The sequence below is a fragment of the Hippichthys cyanospilos genome, chromosome 15 (genome assembly GCF_059441005.1).
Source record: "Hippichthys cyanospilos isolate Australia breed blue-spotted pipefish chromosome 15, RoL_Hcya_1.0, whole genome shotgun sequence".
In the NCBI taxonomy this organism is placed as follows: domain Eukaryota; kingdom Metazoa; phylum Chordata; class Actinopteri; order Syngnathiformes; family Syngnathidae; genus Hippichthys; species Hippichthys cyanospilos.
The window spans coordinates 4,705,093-4,727,995 of NC_142383.1; the positions used below are offsets into that span (position 1 = coordinate 4,705,093).

The 22,903-nt window shown below is 38.1% G+C and overlaps 2 protein-coding genes across 2 annotated transcripts; both read right to left on the reverse strand.

Annotated features, from left to right (window-relative positions):
- Positions 1–372: 372 nt before the first annotated feature.
- On the reverse strand, positions 373–11,403 carry c6.2 (complement component 6, duplicate 2). The gene is made up of 18 exons (XM_088435629.1): positions 11,325–11,403; positions 10,920–11,087; positions 10,651–10,807; positions 10,339–10,483; positions 9,114–9,255; positions 8,651–8,789; positions 8,182–8,364; positions 7,492–7,735; positions 6,665–6,784; positions 6,416–6,582; positions 6,108–6,333; positions 3,839–4,007; positions 3,615–3,726; positions 2,922–3,054; positions 2,651–2,845; positions 2,413–2,500; positions 2,067–2,311; positions 373–1,993 (listed from the first exon to the last, which is right to left on the reverse strand). Exons 2-18 carry the CDS (start codon positions 11,063–11,065, stop codon positions 1,815–1,817), a joined length of 2,790 nt encoding a protein of 929 aa, XP_088291755.1. The 5' UTR covers positions 11,066–11,087; positions 11,325–11,403; the 3' UTR covers positions 373–1,814.
- A 2,812-nt stretch (positions 11,404–14,215) lies between these two features.
- Positions 14,216–21,091, reverse strand: rgs7bpb (regulator of G protein signaling 7 binding protein b). Its single transcript, XM_088435633.1, is given in 7 exon segments — positions 14,216–15,851; positions 17,033–17,103; positions 17,215–17,353; positions 18,947–19,077; positions 20,319–20,491; positions 20,665–20,718; positions 20,720–21,091. Coding segments are annotated over 7 exon segments (729 nt in total). The 5' UTR covers positions 20,789–21,091; the 3' UTR covers positions 14,216–15,759.
- Between the last annotated feature and the right edge of the window lie 1,812 nt (positions 21,092–22,903).

The following is a 22,903-nucleotide window of genomic DNA, read 5'->3' on the forward strand; positions in this document are numbered from 1 at the left end:
ATCAAATCTCATTCTCCCTAGTCGCATTTCCGAAAAATAGTCATCACAAAATACATGAATGGAGTACAGCATATCAGACTTCTTTGTTGCCAGTAAACCGATTCTCCATTTTGAATGACCATGCACCCAAAGAGGTCAGGTTGAAAAAATAGAATAAAATAAAATTCTCATTATCTTACAGGTGATAAAACCAAAAGGGCTTTTCTATGGTTCTTCTTATTTGTCTAGAACATCTGAGGAAATGGCTTGAATCAATGTGCCTTCTTACACAGTGGTACTAGAAGTCTTTTCTAGTAACGATGGAAAGAATTAAAAGCTTTGATTGGAGTCACAACACTAGTTGAAATGACTTTCAAAAAATGTTCATCAACATAGTAGCCCAACACATCACTGAAGTCTTATTTATTATGTCCTTGCGAATTGCAACTTTTGGTAAAAACGACATTCATACATGTTTATGCACTCATTGTAACACATTATCAAACATGTCTTTCAGTCTCTACTATACTTAAGCTGTATTATAATCAAGCAAGTGTTTACCATAAAGTGACTTTCAATCACATTAAAAAGTGAACAAAAGTGTATCAGTGGTATATTATGTCAAAAAGTACTTTAATACTGTACTATATGACTTAACAGTGCATAGTTTCTAAAGATGAAAAAGAGTAGTAGAGTATCAATAGGTTGTCCATGTGAGCGCTTTCTGTCCACAAAGTCAAATTCCAATAAATACTTTTAAAGTATTCTCCACGTGATTTAAACTGATGGCGGACACACTGAAGTCTTAAAATCAATATTTGTGGATAAAATACAGGGGTGTTCCAATTTGATATGGATATTGGTCAGATATCAGACAGCCGAATTATATTAGTCTACATACAAAATATCCAATAAGAGCACCCATATATTATACAAGCAGTCTATTCCAGACTCTGCTCTTGCTGTTCTATCCAGCAGTGCCTGAATCTGACATCCAAATGTTAATTTTGCAAAATGCTTTTTCTCATAATTTTTGTTGCTATTGTTCTTTGTTTGAATAGCATGATGATCAAATCTCTTAAAATTCTGTATAATAGGGTTGAAGTAGATGTTGTATGATGCTGATGTGAGGCCTTATTTCAAGGTATCTGTAGTCATGACGATGGGTAATACCAGTATCGGTTGCACTCTCGTAGGGGGGTTTATAATGAGGAAGTAGGATTTAGAGTAGAAAAATAGCCATTTTTTTATATTGGAATATGCACGTCTTTGTTCATTTTTTGGTCACTGTTTTCAGGGCAAATGTATGTATCAAAAATACTAGTCATACTGGTACTTTGGATTGGTTTTGGTGACTACACAAGAGCGAGTACTCTTACCGGTATGGGTTTGTTAAAAAGGTTGAATCAAACATCTGTTATACCTGCTGCTATTGTATCAGATTGTTGTCGATATAACACAGTATTCTCAATTGCAGTATGGGTATCATATCACAATTGGAGAAGTTATATTGGTCCGCCCTCAAGAAAAATATTCTTTTAAATCAGCACAAAGTTTTAAAGAATGATCATCATCATGTAAGGATTTCACATAGAGCTTTAAAATTAGTGAGCAATCTCAGAAGTCTATAGTTTAATTATTTATTCATTTTTAGCTTTAGTTGTACTTTGTAGTGCAATAAACTAAATCGAAGTTACTTTTAGAAGTTCAACCGAATGTAAACTCAACAACTGAGCGTAGTGTAATTATAATAACCACAATTTTTTTAGTACAGGATTTTCAGCAGTGAAGCAATGTTTGACAAATGCGTCTGGTCGTAATAATGCAATAGCGGATCATCTAGATTCACAGACACCCTCATTGAGGATCTCAAACTGATAGTTGGCACACTTGAGAGCAGCCATGGAGCAAAGGTTCACGCTGCGCGTCCTCGTCCTGGTCAGCAACAGACAAAACTTGTGCTTGTCCACTTGGGGACACTCCCGAGCAGCAACGCAGTCACATTTTTTGGATGCTGAAATCATGTGGACAGACATTGAAAGAACTTGTGGATTTTGCAAGAAAAAAACAAATCCAGCAACACTTACTTGAACAGCTCTCCCATTCATAACACATGTCAAGATCACACGGTTCTTTTACAGAACTTATTGAGGCAAACTTGGCTCGGAACCTGGCCCACTCCAGTTTTTCAGGATCGACTGTGTCGCAAGCACCTTCACTGACAAAAAAGAGTGGATCACCATGGCAACGGCCAGCTTGGAAGGAACAGAGGGACATTGGCACTGTGACGTTGATGTCAATGTTCAGGATACAGAGAATCTCTGGTTCGGATCTGGGTGCACATGTACACACGCAAACACACATTTGTTACTCTATGTATAGTCACAGTGTGCCAAATAAAAACATTTTTGTAAAAAAAAAAAAACAACTTACAGGCAGTTCTCCCGCTGTATACAGACACACTGAGAGCCTTGACGTTTCTTGCCTGGACCACATTGAGAGTCAGGTTCAAAGGGTTCCTCTATAAAGTGATGAAAATGGAAAACAAACGTGTAAGACTGACAGAATGTTAAACACTTCAATAGAATATAAACTGATAATATGACATGACTACCAGACAATATTTGATAAATGAGTTTAAGACATAGGTTTTGAAACTATATGGGTTTACCATCAGTGCAGTGCAATCCTGCTGGTATTGGAGGTTCCCAAGTGAGACTTTTGCTGCACCGGTAAAATCCTCGAGGCAGCGGCAACAAACCCGCCTCAACACAGTTCAAACCCACTGAATCACCAACATTGTACTCTTCTTTGCTGGGGAACAGCGTCATGTCATCAGGAATATCAGGGGGAAGACATATCTTTCCTAAAAGTAGATGAGAACAAGATATAAGAAAGAAAGACAAAAGGATAATAAATAATTCCAAGAATGTTAAACCTACTAAGGCAGCTTGCTTTTGTTTGGCTCCAAGTTCCATCAGGAAGACAATTGACAAATTGGAAACCCTCCAGGTCAAATCCTGTAAAGCACTGGAACTCTTCATCTTCACCAAAGTTATAGTACTCTTTTGCTTTCTGGGCATAAAAACATATAAAGGTTTTAATGAGAGAATACAACTCTTTCGTTTCATCATCACTAAAATATTAATTTATTCAAAAACAGCCTCTGATCCCTCCGTGACAATTCAATGAACATTCAAGTATGTAACATTTAGCTGAAAATGCATTGCTCACGTGGTGATCTTACAGCTTTGGTTGACATTAGCTTAATAATGATATTGATCCCAAGACCGAATTATACAGAAGTCTCTTAGAAATTTTGGATCTTCAGCCCAACTGCCAAAGAGCATAGAAACTTGAAATTGGAAGGGTATTGTAAATCAACTAAACTATGATGTCATAATTTGGCAGAAATCAAGATGACAGGATTACATTGTTAAATTTTAGATCTTTAGGAATCAGTAACTGAAGGGGAAGAAAATGGGTTTGTATAATTTCAGTTATTTTGCGCAAGTCACCAGATACCCAATTATTTATATACTAGGCAAACAATAAAGAGTATATTTTCCATTACATCCATTTTCCATGGCATCGAGCAGACTCTCCCAAATCATCATGAATAATTTGGGCTTTACCCTGAGGAAACTGTTTTCAGGAGCCTTTGGCCTGAGACAACCCTGCACCCCAGGTGGAAGCTCTTCCCTCAATCCCGTAGTGAAGTCATCATCATTATCACATGTTTCCTGCCTGGATGTGAATGAAATATTCATATGAATCATGAGAACTATAAAATGACTAATATAGTGAAATTAACAATTGGTGTGTAGCAGGTAGCCATTCTCATTTGAACTTTTCTTACTTTTTGAAAAGGGAGATGTGACATGTTTCCTCATCACTGTCAGGACCGTTGCAGGGCTGGCCTCCTCTCAAGGGAGCAGGGTTGTCACATCTCCTTCTTCTATGTCTCTTCATGGAAGCATCACAGCGACTCCACAGCCCCCAACAGCTCCAGGAACCGTCAACTTCCTCTGTAGGATTTTAAAAAACATGTGTTTATAGACCTGCAGCAGAGGTACTATTTGAAATAAAGAAAGAGAATAAAGTATTCAGAGAAAAGAGAATTACAATATTCCCATTTCCGACATTGCCTATTAAGGCCGTATTTCCTGGGGGTCATGTGTGCAGGCCTAGCCTATAGGATTTCACCATCAAAATCTAGTTTCATATCTGCGCCAGTGAGGGAAAAAAACCTCTAATATTGTTATTGGAATTCATTTGAGCCGTGCTTTGTCTAGTCCCTCACCTTGGACCTGTTGCCCCCTAAGATTATCGAGACCCTTGAAAAAACTATACGATGCTATAAGGCCATTTAAGGAGACGTGTCAGAGTTACAGTATCAACTAGAGACAAAACACAACCTCAGAGAGAACAATCCATCTTCTGCAGAAGAGAGAATTTCTCTAGCTCAGTATAATCATTTCTTCTCCTCTTCTGTTTTTTAAATATATCTCAAGCAGGATGTGATTTAAAATCTGAACAAAGGAATTGTTTATTTTGTGCCTATGCAACAAAACACAGCTCTGGGTACCAACCATTTTTGGAATCACTGGAGGATGTGCCAGAGAGTGATCGCTCTAAAGACTCCCTCATTCTGCTGGGGAATTTCAATGCTCACGTGAGCATTGTCAGTGAGGACCTGGGGGGGCAAAATTGTGAGTAACACCCACCCCACTCTGAATCTGAGCAGTGTTTAGTTGCTGGAATTCTGTGATTGTCATGAATTGTCTATAATGATGTTCAATGTACTAATGTTCAAACATAAGGGTGACCATATGTGCACTTGGCACCAAGACATCTTGGGCCGCAGTTTGATGATTGACTTTGTGGTCAAGTCATCAAGTTTGCAGCTACATGTTTTGGACAAAGAAAAGGGCGGAACTTTCAAATGATCACCACTTGGTGTTGTGTTGGTTATGATTATATAGGAGGATGCCGATTTAGCAGACCCTAACATATCATGAGGGTGTGCTTGCCTGTGGGACTCTGGAGGCAGCTGCCAGATACCGACTGGCCAAACTGAATACGGCTTCGGGGGTCCATGGCAAAAACCGTGGTAAAAACCTGGGTTTGGGAGGAGTTCAGTGAGGCCATGGAAAACAATGACTTTGAGGAACCTCTGGTCCAACATCTGCCATCTGAAGAACAGGGGCTTCGATGCATTGTTTACTATGATGCAGACTCTCTATAGGTCTATTTGTCTTTACCACGAAAGAAGGTGCTGAACCAAAAGCCGAAATTCTCTATTTACCAGTCGAACTATGTTCCTACCCTCACTTATGGTCATGACCAAAAGAACAAGATCCCGGGTACAAGCGTTTGAAATAAGTTTTCTCCACAGCATGTCTGCACTCGCTCTTAGAGATAGGATGAAAAGCTCAGTCATCTAGCTGGGATTCAGAGTAAAGTCATTGCTCCCCCACTTTGAGAGGAGCCAGTTGAGGTGGCTTGGGCATCTTTTGAGATGCCTCCAAGACGCCTCCATAGTGAAGTGATCCAATCATGTCCCACTGGGAGGAGGCCTCGAGAGGATGCACTAAAGAGAGTATGTCTCTCAGAGTTGGATACGCTATACTCTAAATCTGATATTTTCTGACAGAGTTGTGCTCAGTGTGGCTGGTGCTCTCCCAGGAGCAGCTGGATGAAGTGGCTGGATATAGGTAAATATGGGCTTCATAGCTGAAGCTGCTGCCCCCGCGACTTGACTCAAGATAAAGCAGTAGATAATGGATGGATAGATTAACTTGTATTTTTTTTTTTTTTTTAATTAAGAAGATTGTCGTGAAAAACATCTTTGGAAAACTTCTTTTTTCAGGTACACTCTAAAAATGTTCGGATCAAAAGTAATCCAAAATGGTCAAAAAGAGGCCCACTTAGCTTTCTGGGTTATATATTTCCAAATTTTAGGAATGAAAGAAAAATCCAATTAGCTGTACCTGTCTCTTTTTGACCAAATTTGGGTTATTTCTACTCCAACCGATTTTAAGTGCATAGGACATGTGTTGGATCGGTATATATTGAGCTAATGATAATATGTCGGGTTATGTGTATTCTGCAATGGTAAACCATACCTGAGGTGTAGTCAGGAGCTCGCTGCTCACAATTTTGCCCAAATGTACCAGTCTGGCAGGCACACTTGCACTCAGTACCAGAGAGAAACGCTCTGGCATTGTTGGGACAAGGAGCACACTTGCAAGTGTCAAACTCTTGCAAGTACTGCAGCAAGGCTTTGCTCAGGTGTCTCCTCTTGGTAGCTGCACAGGGGATCCCACGCACTAAATCTATAATTGACTGCAACTGGATAATCACAAATGTAAAGTTCCTCATTTATCACCAGCTTAGTTCCTTTGAATTAATGTGTTTGAATCTTCAATTTTACCTTGAAGTCAACGACAGCCGGATTATCAAGGACGGACTCGGCCCAGTTCTTGTAGGCGTTTCGATCAGGAACGTGGCCTTGCCTCTGCCAGGCCAGAGATGCTGCCTCTCGGGCCCGTCCGCCCTTCACCGCAGAGTAAGACTTCTCTGCCGCCTGAATGTATGAGCCTGGCTCAGAAAAATAGAAAAACCGTATTGATAACACTTTTTACCAGACATCATAAACAACGTTTTTTGTGTATGGTAGAACCTTGATATTTTTCAGTCATTTTGTTGTCAGAGCACATCGGTAGAGCTCTCTGTTGAGTGAGGACGATTGTCCATTTGGTCTCCCGGCCCAGGCAGCCTTTAACATGCTCCTCTGTTTCACCTGTTGGAAGGAAACAGAAGCATGTCATGGTGCAAAATGAACACCACCCATCTAGTATTTTTCCAATTTGATAGATATTTCTTGCTACGGCTTAATTTACCATTTTATCTAAACAGCAGAGAAGTATTTTTGGTAATTAGAATTTATACAAGCAGACACACAAGACTTCCCAGTGTTACCCTACAATAAATTTACTTGACTTTAAGAATAAACACAAAAATATCAAATCAAACTAGTTACATCAATTCCATTTCTGTCTTTCGAAGACTATGATTCTCCATTTTTAATGTCATGATGTTATTAACACGCAAGTATTTTTATTCATATTAACAGTCTCTGCTAGTGTAGAAGTCTACTGAAAAGGACAAAGACACCATTTGGCAAACATTTTTTGGGGAGAAACGACTTTTTTTTTGTATCCACCATTGCTGCTGAATGATCCAAATTTCTACAGCTTAATAAATATTTGATCTAAAATACACATAATACATGTTCACCAAAATATATAAAATAATTTAAAAAAAAATACTTCTTCATTCATTTCTACATACAATGTATAACTATCCATGTAATGGCGAGGACCACAATCAATTGTTGCAATAACCTTGAGACACAACAAACCTTTATGGGCAATGAGTCTTCAAATCTTGTAGTTCCAGAAAGTGCCAAGAACGAAAAGTTAATACTGTCCCCTATGTTTACTTTACCTGAACTGGTAAGCTCCTCTCGGTTGTACTGGTAGAGCAGGTCATAGAGGCCTCCTAGTGTCCCTGAGCTATAGTAGTGAGTTCCATAGAGTTGAAAGATGTTTCTATAGAGAGGATAGTTATATTCAACCGGAAGAGCGTTGAGGAACTTGAGGAAAGGTCCAGACAAGACCAAATCGCTTGGGTTCCGGACTTTGAATGTGGACACTGGCAGAACCTGGTGCACTCGGAAAAACATGGAATCCTGACGGGAGAAAATATATCATATACTGTTAATCAATCAATTTGAGTATGCTTAATAGATCAAACAATTAACATTCAACATTCAGTTAACAATGAACATTCAATTTTTGTAAACAATAATTTCCTTTTCATAATAATATCAATTTCCTGAAATTCAGCTTAACACGCCTAAAATTATATAAACAAATAATAGCATGAATATATTAAGTACTTTAAAACAGCGATTACTTTCAGTCACCATGTATACAGTACATACATACATACATACATAAATACATACATACATACATACATACATACATACATACATACATACATACATACAGTTGTGTGTGAATGCGAGTGAATATGTGTTTTTAAGTTATGGCTAATTTATGAAGTTTGTGTCATTGGTGACGAAATCATTCTGACGTTGGCGTAAATATTTGCACTGGGTTGCTCACTCACAGTTTTCTTTGAAGCTTCAAATTCATCCTTTGATTTCATATGTGACGAAAAAGGATGGAAAAACAAACCAAAGACAAAGATCTTTTTGGTACTGTCCTTCTCAGTGGAAACGGAGCTTTTCACATTAATAGATTCAGTGTGCAGAGGGCTAGGATCCGTGCTGAAGTCTTCAATCACACCAGCCTTTATGACCACAAAATTAACAAAATGAACAACTTTGTAAATATTCTTGTCTCTGCTGTTTCTAAGACAGCATACTTTTATGTATGCTTTGTTTTAATGTTACTGGTCTTTGCAGGAGTAAGAATATATGCATATATATATATATATATATATATATATATATATATATATATATATATATATATATATATATATATATATATATATATATATATATATATATATATATATATATATATATATATATATATATATATACAGAGAGAGAGAGAGTATTTGAAGTTACCTTCATGTCAAAGTTCTCAAAATTGTGAGGTATTCGATGGTAAAGCAGTGTGCTCCGAGGCCTCTTGATGATACAACTTCCTCCCATAAACATGTTGTTCAGAACTGCCCCTCTGGGTTCATTCGCCAATGCATCAAACCTTCCAAAATACGTCAGTGGGTGTTGAAAAGTGAAAAAGGTTTAACATGGACTGATAACAAGATTGTTTCAGATATGATAGAAAGGGTCATGCAAACAAAAAAAAAAATCCTGATAAAAATGAGTTGTCAGGATTTATTTATGAGATCTCCCTGGCCTTTCCCATCTGTCAGGAAGAATCAAGGTTACAACATTGGGTTTGAGTTTCAACACCAGTATTCATACATGTATTTTTGTGAGGACGACAGATTTATGGAAACGGCAGAAAGAAATGCAAAACCAATTCACAATAATATGAGCAGTGATGAATTGACTTTTCTCTCACCCGTTCCCCACCAGGTCAGCGCCAGGAGCCACTCTCTTCTCAGCTGGACACACAACCTTGAAGTCCCCGCAGTCTCTCTCATCAGAGTTATCTTCACAGTCATTCTGTTTGTTGCAAGTTAGTGTGGCATTGATGCAGCGTCCTGAAACGGAGACACACTATATATAACCACACACGAGCGGCTCTAATTGTTTTGGATTTTTCGTTATAGTTTTTTTGTTGTTTTGTTTTTTGAACATGATTATTTTTTATTGGTGTTTGCAACTGGTGTGTTTGATATTATATATTGTGTTCGTGAAAGTCTTTAGCACATATCAAGTCCACATTTCTATTATGAATTTTAGTAAGACAATTGGTACAATTTTAAAGTGAAATTCATTCAATATTTTATCATTCAAATGATTTTTTTCATATTTTTTCAGATCCAGTAATGGTGTTCACTCAACTAGAAAAGGCATTATACTTAAATCAATGAAACTGTCAAGACAAATTTTAACAATGTTTTTGCTGTAATTATAGATATGGGTTTTTAGTTCTGTCTAGAGATTGATAAAAAACAAAAAGAGATAAATTCATTAAATTCTGTATCTTGATTGATTTAATCACATTTTTTATATTATCTGAAAAGTTCTGAGCATAAATCTCAAACAGTTTCTCTTTAAAAAAATTGTATTGTATTGTATTGTATTATTGTGGCAGATAAAAGGACAACAAAAAAGTGGCACCTTAAAATTATATTTAACAGATGGAGCTGTAACCATTTAGGCTATGCTGTATTTGAGACAAATGTCAAATACTGTCTGCGTACTTTTGTTTCCACCATCAGGAGAATTGGCGCTTTGTCACTTGAAAACGATTAGAAAATAACATTCAAATAAAACATTGTATATCCTGTCCTTTGCCAACTTGCTCAAGAGTGGTGTTTTCTTGAGTTTACTTTTACTATAAGAATCTAGATTAGCATATTTGTTGCTATTGTTTGTTGTTGTTGCAGTCACAGCTGGGCGCTTTCCATTGATGCGGTAGACTAAACTTGAGTTACTTCTGTGCCAAGCAAATTCCTTAGCAAGAATGAACAGTACCTTTATCAAAGATGTTTTTTGAGTGTTTTTGAAAACTAAATTTACCATTCATCGGACCAACAACTCTCACAGCTCTCCCATTTTCACGCAACGTGATTGTGGGTAGTTTTTTGTATTCTCAACTAAATGCCCACTGCCTTTACCATTGTCACATTTGAAGTTGTCTCTGCAATCAATTGCTACCAACTTGCACTCTGTGGCAGGATAACAGGGCCTCTCCTCCGTCAGTTCCACACTGCATGGCGCACCACCAAACTGGGATGGTGTTAGGATAGCCCTTGTCCGTAACTATGACATTAACATAAACAGAAAAGCCATTTGGAGTTTTGATTGTTGGAGAGAGAAATGAACCAATTTTATTTTAAATATATCGATATGTGTTGTTGTATTCAAACTTTAAAACTGAAATGTGCTAGCAAAGGAGTTTTTTCTGGAGGTCTAGCAATTTGCCTTGCCTGTTTTTTGGCACAGGGTGAGCAGTCAGACCAGGGCCCAAACTCTGTCAGCAAGCAATTTATTGGACAAGCCTGCACGTTACAAGCTCTCTTGTCATGTGTCTTGCACAGCTGATGACAGCTGTTCTTCCAGTAATAATCATCATATTGAATTGTCCTGTCAAAAGGATATAAAAAAACAATTTTATAAATAAATATATATATATATATATATATATATATATATATATATATATATATATATATATATATCAACATCTGTGCCTTGCCTCTGTCTTCTCTGTGTGCCATGGTTGCATGTGCGGGAGCAGACAGACCATGAGCTCCAGGGGTAACGATCACAAAAACAGGATAGTCCAGCAGATACCAAACAGAGGAGAAGGAGCAGCAGCAGCAAACTTTTGGAAGAGTCCATCTTTAGGCTTCCAAACCAGACTCTGAGGTATTAAAGGAAAATGCATGCATACAGCACTGGTACATCTAATAATTATATTAATAATGTGACAAAAAAACAGCCACAACAATTGTAATAAGTGTAGATAAAAATCATAGCAACAGAATACAACTTATACAACAATCTAAAATGCATTTGTTGCTATTTTAGAGAAAAGGAAATCGTGTTGCCACTGCAATACAATGCATAAAACAGAGATGGTTTGACTAGTTTGACTCACCACACAGAGGGCTGCCGTCTCAGAATAATTTTGGGATGTTGTCTGCACTGCAGGCAGAGCTACATCTGTACTGAAGTTTGTGTTGACAGACACTTATATATAAAACCTCCCTCTGGAATTTCTCCAGTAATCCAGCTTGTTTTGGGCAAACGTCTCTTTCAGCATTTGAAAAAGGCTTAAACTGGTGCACTTTTTTTGATAACAAAATTCTGAACACCAAGTAACATAAACCATTTGTCCCTTCAAATTACGGGAAGTAAAACGAAGAGGGGTTTCCCATCTGCAAGATGTGCTCCAGATGTGTTGTGTTGACTTTTACTTTCCCTTCTGCACTTGCACAATTTTACACTCACATTATATTGAATTCCTTTCTTTTCATGACATATTTGTTAATTATGAAAAGTGTTATGAGTAGTTAATGTACAAGAAACCTGTTTTAAATTCTGGCACTTTTTCACACACGTTGTTATTTATTTATTGATTGATTGATTTTACTAAAGTGGTACCATATACTGCATTAAACTAAAAAAAATCATTTTCAATTTGCTGTGCCATTTTTGTGAACAAGATGTCTTTTGAGAGAAAAAGAAAAATTTGCTTTTCTTTCTGAGATGGTGACAAATGCATGTGCATCCATCCATTTTCACAAGGAAGTGTGTGTGCGTGTGCGTGGGTGTGCGTGTGCGTGGGTGTGCGTGTGTGTGTGTGTGTGTGTGTGTGTGTGTGTGTGTGTGTGTGTGTGTGTGTGTGTGTGTGTGTGTGTGTGTGTGTGTGTGTGTGTGTGTGAAACCCAAACGCATGTGACCTGGAATAGTTGGAATGTTTTTCTGAAAGAGTTGTGACCTGTCTAGCATCAAATGGGTAAATATCAAGGCAGATGTTTTTAAAGTCCAGATAAAGAGTCTTTGAAAATTGGGAAGGAGTTTGCGGCCTGGTCTTTTAAACCTCTGTTATCATCACATCCACTCAAAAACAGTGATGCGTCTTGTACAGGTGGTTATTAATTAATCTGGGAGCAAGTGAGCCACAGGAGGGCCTTGAATTGGCATGCATGCCTGATTTATATTATATTATACTAGAGTTTTTCCATCCCTAAACATTTGGATGAAACCTTTTTTATTCAATAGCTGAGTACAAGTCGAGTTTTTTTTTTCTTTATTTTCAACCCCCATATCGGCTTATTCCTGCATAACCCCAAACCAGATCAATTTCTTCCACATATCCATGTTTGAATAACATTAATTTAAATGCAAAATAGGTACTTTCATGTCATTTACAAGTCTTAAAATGATTATATTTACCTTTAATTTGATATAGTATGCATCTATTATAAAGTGTTTTCACATAATATCATAAAAATGCAATTTTGTCAATTGTAGCGTAATTGCCTCTTTGATTTCAACGAGGGTGCGTGGATCATTTTTGCAGCGGACATTGACGTATTATAAAAGGGAAAATGCTGATTGACTTATTGGACGTGTGCTTGAACGGGCCGTCATGGATGTCGGCAGGTGGGGGGAGGGAGAAACAGCGAAGGGCAACCTTCCGCGCTGTCATCTCACAACAGCTGTACCTTGAGTAAAGAACATCCCAAGTAAGATGATCAGCAAATCGTCTCCGAAGACCTCCATTTCAAACAAATTAGATGGGTCCGAAGATGGCTAGCCCTGGAAGAGTAACGCGGATGTTTGAACAATTGGCAAGGAAGCAGGAGAGGATGTCGAGGTGTTTAATGGAAGGAGCTATTTGAGGTGTCAGATAGTGATGACTTTGAGGGCTTTTTGACAAATTATTATTCAGCTGTGTCACAAAAATAAAGCACCAAAAGTTCAAATCATTTAATTATTGCAACACTAGTTTAAGAATTTCCATCTACTTGCATGCACACATTGATTGCCTCACTCTTGTCTCTTGTTTTGTTTTGTTGTTTTTTTAACCCATGGTGACAGAATGAGGAGAAGAATGGGATCTGGTTCCAGGTATACTTGGCACACCATTTTCATGATGGACATTCCAAGAATAACTGGATATTGTGAGCATTGGCCAGCTGACCTCTACGTTTGCTAGTCTGTCACAGCCGCTAAACGTTTTTGTCCATCATTTTCATAAAAGGAACTATGAGGGAATCATGTGGCAAACAGCTTCTGAGAAACGCTCCAAGTTATATTGCTGGGTCATATTGGGTTTGTCAACTTGAATTGCTTCAGTAATGGAGCGTCAAGACACCAAATATCAGCTGGGCACTTAAAAGCTACACTATTTTTTAAAATGTTCGGGGACACCTGTCTCTGTATTGAAGAGTGTTAAATTTCGTGGCAAAAAAACAATGGGACAGGGCCTGCTTTTAGCATTAGCCTCCATGTCCGTAGAAAACGACTTGCTGATGGACCTTAAATGCACAGACAAATTGCTCAAAATAGCCGTTGACGTTTACGCAAGGAAAGAAAGAATAATGGATTTTATTTTCAAACATCTGTGCAGAATCCACACTGGTGAGTGCAAGCATTACATTTGTATTTTAGTAATGATTGCTAGTTATTAAATCAATGGGAACCAAATTAAACGTCAAAAAGACAAAAATACATTATATGAAATGCTTTGGGAATTAGATGTTGCTTGATTAGCTTACTGTATTTAAGTAGAAATAAAAATGATGTCATTGAAGTCCTAGGGTTTAAAAACACTAATTTCATACACACAAATAAATGCACACAAATTGGCAAATATGTTCAATTTAGAGTTTTGAAAAGAAACGAACACGGATGTTTATAACAGTATATATATTGAAAACTGTAAATTGCACATATTTGTCAATTTGTGTAAATTTGTGTAAATGACAATCTAGTTAATATTAGTTAACCATATGTCAAGGTAAGAAATACCTCCCCAACTGGATAGAAAACTTTATTCACATTATAAAATTAAGCTGTACATACATAGCTGTTGCTTGCCTACATAGGACACCAACTACACATTACATGCTGTGAAAAAAATACACATAAAAAGAAATGTTTCACGTAAACACAAACTTTACAAATGGCAGGGTTTGCAATACGTTGCTTTTACATTCAGTGGGGAAACGACTTTAGTATAACAGATCAATGTTGCAAGTGATTTTTGTCTTTTAAGAGAAATTGTGTTCAATCTGTGCGAAAGAGAGAGCCGTTCCCCCTCCCCAAAAAATGTAAAACCGTGAAAGACTGTTTGGCATGCTGTTGATCACAACAACTGCAAGGTCTACTATTGTCCACTAGAGGAGGCAGTGATCAATTCATACACACAGTATAGAAAATTATCATGACGTAATTGAATCGTTATTTATGATATACTTGGACAATTAGCATTTGGTGTGTATGTGCGAGAATATAAACACAGAGGTTGGATGAAGCCAGTTTTTTGAGAGATTTTGCCTTTTTTTTTTTAACTGGAGAATCTGATCTTGGACTGCTGATGGAAAGGACAACAGTGGAGATCATTAAAACTAAATGTCATGCTAATAAATCTTGCAGTTTGAGACATGTCATAGTCGATTGTAAAGCACCGAGCAACCAATACAACCATGCATCGACACTATAAGGGTGAAATCAAAGACAAACAACATCTCAAAAGAAAAAAACATTTAAACTCATCAAATCCATCCATTCATTTTCTGAGCCGCTTGTCCTCATAATGATTGCAGGCTAGCTGGCGCCCATCCCAGCTGTCTTTGGGCAGTAGGCAGGGTGCACCCTGAACTAGTTGGCAGCCAATCACAGAGACAGATGATTATTAACACTGACAAACATATCTGAGGGCAATTTGCAGTGTCCAATATACTTACAGTGCTTGTATTTGGGATCGTGGGAGAAAACCCAAACGGGCACGGGGAGGACATGCAAACTCCACACAGGGAATGAACCTGAACCTCAGAACTGCAAGACGGTTGAGCTAACCACTCCTCCACCATGCCGCGACATCAAATACTAGCTGCAATTCCCATTCACCCACTCAAAAATGATATACATATTTGGAACCAGTTATGAGTATGCAACATGACACCAATTTACCATTTTGTCCGTTGTGCAACTGCTGTGAAACATATAGTATCAGGGACGAAAACACTTCATATTGTGGCACGTTATGACAGGACACAAGCACAGTGGGGAAAACAATAAATTATGCTTGTGCATAGCCCAAATATATACAATTTAATTCAATATACTTAAAAATAGTGATAAATGCAAAGGAAAGTGATGCCATCTAACATCCTGAAAACAAAACGAAAGACTTAACTCTGATACCTGAACCTAAACCTGCAGTTTGTGGAAAGACATAGCCACTCATTATTAAACGCTGGAAGAATGCCTGCCGACCAGGTGAATCCAGTGTACTGTGTAAGGATAAAACAATAACAAAAGTATCGATGTACAGTGCATGGTGATTTGAGTTTGAGCTGTTAACCAGACACCATGCAGCAGAGTCCGGGGAAGCGTCTCTTCCTTTGGCGGACCAGCGGGTGTGGAGTCAGATTCAACAAGCTGCTGTCATCTGTGACACATAAGCAGCACTCCGGTTAAGGCATTACATACAGTATAGCACAGTGACATCTCCAAAATGATACGCATAACATACATGTTAAATTATTTGAAGGCTGTAAATTGTCCAGACGCGTGAATCTGACTGCTTCTTTGTCCAGGTGGGTCAATTTTTTTTTTTTTTTAATATATAAATACATTTATGACTGGGAAAGTAAACACATAGCTTCAAAAACATAGTTGCAAAAGTGTGCACACCCATTCATAACCGCTGAGATTTTTAGGCCACCAAAATCTTTCTTCAGAAAATGGAGAAAATAAATACATTTTCTTTTTGGGGGGCTGAAAGGTGGGTTGAGAAAAGAGCACTGCCCAGATTTCACTTCTTTGCTGGGACTACAGGCAAAAAAGAACAACCAAGTTCTACAACACATACTTAAAGTGGACCAGATTAAACCCCTGAAAAATTCTGATTGTTCTGCTACTTTTTTGTATTCCCATTTTATCGCAGAAGCCATTGTCTGCAGAGTGCTTCTGTAGCATCAGATGGAAGTCATTGTTCCAAGATATCAGTCAGAAAAAGGCTAAAAAAAAACAGCAGTGACAAAAAAACAGACCACAAATAATCAAAAAGACAGGGAAAACTCACCAGAGAGATTGCCAAGAGGCTAAAGGGAATGCCAAAGGAGCCATCGGAATTTCTGGCAAGTACTGGCTGTTTAGAACTTGTGATAACTGTTTATAACATGTTACAACAATCTTCAGTCTTCTTCCTATTTCTTCATTTTTACGGTGCCGAGCGGCATGACAGAAGACTTATTTCATTAAAAAAAAAAAAAAAACACCAGAAAGTGTTGTGCAATGAAACCAGCGTTTAGCTGTTTTTGGACATAATAGTGAAAGGCATTGAAGAAATGTTACTTTGCCAATCATGCAGAAATGCTTGTACATGGCAAGGTAATGAATCTTGTTTATAACGCCCGTTGAATCACAGTGTATGTGTTATTATTCCTTGCTCTACAAAAAATAGAACTGAATTGTTTGGTGAGAATTTTTTGCGTTGCATAAGAAGCAAACGCTTATATTTCACAAGATCATTATAGTACAACAAATCATTATACAACAAACTTAATACATGATAGATTGTAATTGCATCAGGAGTAGTTTTAAAAAACTATCACGATTGTTACACACCTTGATTTTTCAGTGGCAAAGGCATTGTGTCCCTGAGTTTGCTGAGCAGATTTCTCATCTCCTGCATATCTCTGCCAATACAAAGACACAAATCTGCATTTTTATTTTATAATTTTACACACACATTAAAAGACAACCATTATATACCATTACTGGAAAGTTACTTTGAAAAGTCTGCATACCTTTCTATGTTTTCAATATGGACTCCAACCAGCCACGGATCATGAGGATAGTCAATGGGCGAAGAAGAACGGTCCTCGAGGATGGGCACGTCAGAGCTTTCATCCACTCTGAAGTCCATCTTCGGTTCTGAGTCTGTTCCTTGCGGGGCGTATGCAACATAAGATTTCAGGCACTTTAATGCACTTGTTTTTTTCTTTCAGTTTTAGACTAAGCTGTAGCTCGTATTAACGCTGCAAAAAATAATTAACAGTAGTTTAAAGTTGATTTATATTGCCTTTTTTCTTTTGTTAATGTTAAAAAGGAGAAAAGCTTATGTATACTTATACAATTGTTATAGTTAATATTTTTATTTATAATCAGTGCGTCGAGTGGGGGGGGGGGGGGGGGGGGTCTCTTTCCTCTGAGGGGCTTGGCAAAATATAAATAAGCACTGATTAAGCGGTACCTCCACTTCCGAATGCCGCTTGTTATGAAAAATTCAGCTTATGAAACGCCTCAGCAGAAAATTATTGTCTATATTAACAAGAGAAAAATCAAGAGATGAAAGGCGACATTGTTGGCATGAGACACAAGACACCAGCGCTCGCGCCAGCAAGGCTATAATGAAATACGTTATCGCAACCAGTGATGCCTCACGTATTTCTTACAGTTTGTGATGCATTTTTAAAATGTATTAATACGTCTTTACTCATTTCATCCAACTTCCCACCAACAATTTACACCGTAGAACTGAAAAACATAAAATTGACATTGGTGTAAGGGCCAAATGCAACATTTCTAGCATGTATATTTGGGATGGCGCTATAGCTTATATAAGTGCCACGTTTCCAGGTGAGGTGAGGGAGGATTGAACCGGAAGGGCAAATGATAGGTAAGTTTTAATTTCAAATGTTGTTTGGGAAAATTGTTTATTTGCACTATTTTCAATTATGGTTTATGTTTTGAATATGCAGATACGGATGTCATACTCACTGCCGCTGAAAATGAATTCCTGGACACAACAGGTGCTACTGTCAAATGTCAATTGTTTGATACACACTACCATTTAGAACAAGAAAGGCGCGTCAACCCGGTCCATCCACATCTCAATCCTCGAGAGCTCCGTAAAATGGAGACTCTCACAATTAGCTCCAGCTAACATTGTACATGTTCACATAAAAACAGATATGGAACATACTCTACCACTTTGGGCTGTCGCGTCTGACGTTGGCATTGTTAGGACGTCGTTAGCACTTTAGCTATGACATCACACAGGAAGCACATAGCATGGCTCCAAATTAAACTTAAATGCTCAAAATATTAATAATTAAAAAAATTTTATATATATATATATATATATATATATATATATATATATATATATATATATATATATATATATATATATATATATATATATATATATATATATATATATATATTGCTCCTGTGGAATTGTAAATGATTCCTGGATCACTGGAAAATGTACAAATTAAACAAGTGTCTGTCTCTGCACTCATCACCAACACACCAGGAATATCTCAAGGCAAAAAAGAAAACTGCATTCATATTGTCAACTACCACAATTAATATGATGAATTTAAAGGGTTTAGGAGCGTTTTATTTTTGTTATTATTTTTTACACAATATATTTTGATCACCATTACAGCTTTTGTGAGTTTGCATTAAGGGGCATCATCTGCCTTATGATCTGATATTGCCATGCTATATTGCCTTTTATAATGACTGTACTTTTTCTATGAAGCTGCAGCACCCCCAGCAGGCACATGGACTTTAGCATCTCCGTGATGAACATCTCCAGGCAACACTGCAGCTGGATGAAGAGACGACATATCTCAGGGTGGATCTCTCCATCCTCTGGGCTGCGGGCGACAAATGAAGGGTGGACATTTAATAAAGAGACACACAGTCAGTAAAACAGAAGATGTAAAAAGATATTCCCTAAAAATAATAACACAGTATGTTTGTATTAATGATAACGCACGTGTGTAAAGTATTGATTGTATGGAGAATAATTAACAAGGAAAAACATGTGCAGACAATAGAAGAAGGCTAGGTAAAAATCAATAAAATAGCACATTTCTTCATATTGGCTGACATTCATACAGCTGTGACCTCTGGTTCTGACTGCTAGTTGCTGTAATATCAGGATAGGTCATGTTTGCACTGGTTCAGATTAGATATCCAAAGGATACATTAATTGGACAAAAGTAATGGGCGTAAACTTTCACGGTCTATTTTGGAGCTAAAGGTTTACCAAGTGGCACGAAATGCCTAGTTTGGGTTATGGAAATACTCATCATTGCCTTTGTTACAATAAATTATTTTCAGGAATTAAAAAAACATATCATAAATCACATTGCTCAAACAGGTTGACAAATTTGGTAGATTATTGCAGACAAGTGAATGTGACGAATCAGGCTAAGAATCCATAATCCAGTGCTTGTCTTCTGACTTTGCTGACAGACCCAATTTTTTTATAAGTCTACATCAAAACCCACTTTAAACCACCACAGATTGTGAATGTTTGTGCTCACAACAATTTTACATACAGACCAAATATATAAGTGCTGATATTCAGCTGACCAAAGTGACCTTATGAGAGGAATTGACAGATCAGGGTGCAAGCTGGAGAGAGGCCCAAGCATTGCATATGGTGTATCGGCCCATAGGATGCCTCCACAACATCCAGATGACCTCTGAAGCTTCAATGGCTTCCGCTCACTTTCATCAACATGCGTTTTAGGTCAATGGGAAATTGTCCATATGTGTGTAACTGTGAGTGTAAATGCATGTGTACCCTGTGACTGACTGGCGGCTACCCACCTACATGTGACCCGAAAAAAAGCCAAGTATTTAAGAAAATAGATCAATAGATACCCATGGTTGACGCTAAAACCTTTTAATTTTCATCAGAGACAAATGTGTTTTATGTCATTTCCGATAGGCTTATCCATATACTGTGATTTTCCAAAAATGTTATTGTCGCAGTTGCCCTTTTATTTTCTGCTTGTAAACTACCATTATATAGTAACAAACATGAATATTGTACAGTTTCGTGCATTGCCCAAAAAAATGTTATGGAAGTGACTGTCCTGCTTACCCAGACACAGCAATGAGGGCGAGGTCTCGGTGCGCAGCCCGGGCCATGGAACATCCTTTAGCTCGCGTGTAATGCATCTGAGCCCGCAAAGATGGACAGTCTGCTGACATTTCCCCGACAGAAATGACCTGTTCCCGGTACAGCGCCACCAGGGTGTTGAATTCCTGCACAGTCTGAACAAAAATCAACGACTTCTTATTTTCCTATAGCGGACAAGCTCGGATACTGTTTGCGTGCTTAGTTTTTTGTTTTTTTTTTGAACGACTGGCAACAATGATTTGTGTTGCACCTGCACACCCTGAAATGAGCTCAAGCGAGACAGCATTTCGTCGCGGAAGAAACTCACCATCCTGCTCCCGTCCACGGTGTTCTCCCGGTGCTCGGAATCAGTCTGCCCCCCCTCTCGTGATGGGCAAGACGCTGCCTGCAGATCTGGGGCGCTTTTTCCGCCCGCACGGTGCAGAACTCATGCATGCAGAGAGCGCCCGTCTTCTTCTGGAGGCTTGCTGTGTCCTCTCAGCAAATCACAAAGACACCACCGATTCAGAGAAGCGCAGTTAACGTGTGGAGCCCCGGCCGAGGCGAATATTTGTTCCCCGGATGAGGACGGTGCAGCAGCTTCCTCTGCATCCCACTGCCGAGGGGAGAGTCACCTTCAGCCGCTCGTGAAGGCCGAGGGGGAGGCTCCGACGTCTTCCGCCGCACGCTCACGTGTGAGGAGGGAAACAAGTCGTCACCCTCCCGCCTGACTTTGTGTTAACCCTTCAAATGCTTCACAGACAGAAGAAACCCGAATCATTGCTGAATGATCAAAAGTCTGCATTATATTTGTAGCTTGCCACACGAGTTAACCGTTTCGTGGGATTGTTCTTTCCCAGTAAATTGTCATTCTAAAGGGAAAGTTTGTTTTTCCTTCACAGTAAAATCGTGATATGTTGTCTATAATTATCCATCCATTCTCTAGCCACTCATCCTCACCAGGGTCGCTGGTGTCTATCCCAGATTTCTACGGGTAGTAGGCAGGGGACATTCTGAACTAGTTGAACTAGTTGTCAGGCAATTGCAGGGCACACAGGGATGAACAGCCATTCACAATGCCAATCACACCTAAGGACAATTTGGAGCAGGGGTGTCAAACTCATTTTTATCACGGGTCATCTTGTAATCACGACTTCCCTTACTGGGCCGATAAGATGAGGAAACCAAAATCTTTTTTTTTAATTGACTTGATTTTAACAAATCAATGCCTTAGTAGTTTTGAAAGCAGAAGGACAAGAGTTTGTTGAAATATCATTGTAGTTATTGCAACAAATCTAACCAAAATATACAGAAAACTCTCAACTTTACTTTTTATTACACATGAGTAGGTAAAATTCTGAAAATGGGTTTAGTGAGGGGTCATGGGAATTGACTTGATTTGCTTTCAAGGACCACATAAAACAATGTGGTGGGCCGGATCTGGCCCCGCGGCATTGAGTTTGACACCGGTGATTTCTATCAGGCATGTTTTTGGAATGTTGGAGGAAGCCAGAGAGCCCAGAAAAAACCCACACATGCATGGGTGCAACATGCAAACTCAAACACAGGGAGGTCAAAGCGAGCTGGAATTGAACGTTGGCACTCTGAACTATGAGGCAGAAGTGCTAACCACTCTACCACCCTCCTGTCTTTAATTAATATAAATAAATTATTTTCATGTACATAACTACCTACTAAAATACATAGTCATTTGCGAGCTGAAAATTACATTGGATGTAATCAGGGTGCACGTAAAAACCAATCACGGTTCATGTCGAAACCCAGAAAACAGATGAGCTATACCTGAGCACAGGGGATGTCATTTCCAGTGGACAAAATAGTGGAAAAATATGTTTTTAAAGGTTTCAATTGTATGTGAAAACAATTGTTACAAAATGAATGTAATAATCCCTATAGATCAAGTGATATAGATCAGCTGCGTAGGCCAACAGTACAAGTACCAGTTTCAGGTATGTGAGGTGTGTCAGAAATGTCGCAAAATATTTATGTCAATCCCAGACTACAGATTTAGCCCTTCAATTTTGATTGAGGTGATCTACCTGAATGGAATGAAATATTCCTGATATGTTATTTCACCATCTACATTTACATAACTATTTTGTCATAATAGGCACGCCATATTTTTCAACCTCCATCTCCAAATAAAAAAAAAAGTTTAAAATATCTGTCTGATCAAAAATGCACAAATTGTAATATTTAAACAGTTATTTTTAAATATTTTGGTTTAATTTACTTTCCCCCTTTGTCGCTACAAATAATGCAAGTTAATAAAAGTTATGTAAGTTAAAGGTGTGTTTTTGTGCCAAGCTATCACATACCCTGTATATATTTGTAAAAAAACAAAAAAAAAACTGTAGTTCCTTGTTTTGTACTCATTATTCCCAAGTCTGTATTTTTTTATACATTTACTTAAGTATAGGAGGTGAATCAGTACTATACTTTGACCAGAATTGTGTGTTTTTATAAACACAACTATCTGTGTTTATACTAATTTCAAATTGAGTCTGAAATATTTAAGCGTCACATATTCACACCTGTGCGGGGCT

Bases quoted from the DNA above. Each gene is read 5' to 3' on its own strand.
- c6.2 (XM_088435629.1), bottom strand. From the start codon at position 11,065: ATGGACTCTTCCAAAAGTTTGCTGCTGCTGCTCCTTCTCCTCTGTTTG. The intron at 8,790-9,113 runs GTGAGAGAAAAG...GTATTTTGGAAG, and splicing joins GCTGACCTGGTGGGGAACGG to GTTTGATGCATTGGCGAATG. The intron at 4,008-6,107 runs GTATGGTTTACC...AAAATCCTACAG, and splicing joins AGCTCCTGACTACACCTCAG to AGGAAGTTGACGGTTCCTGG.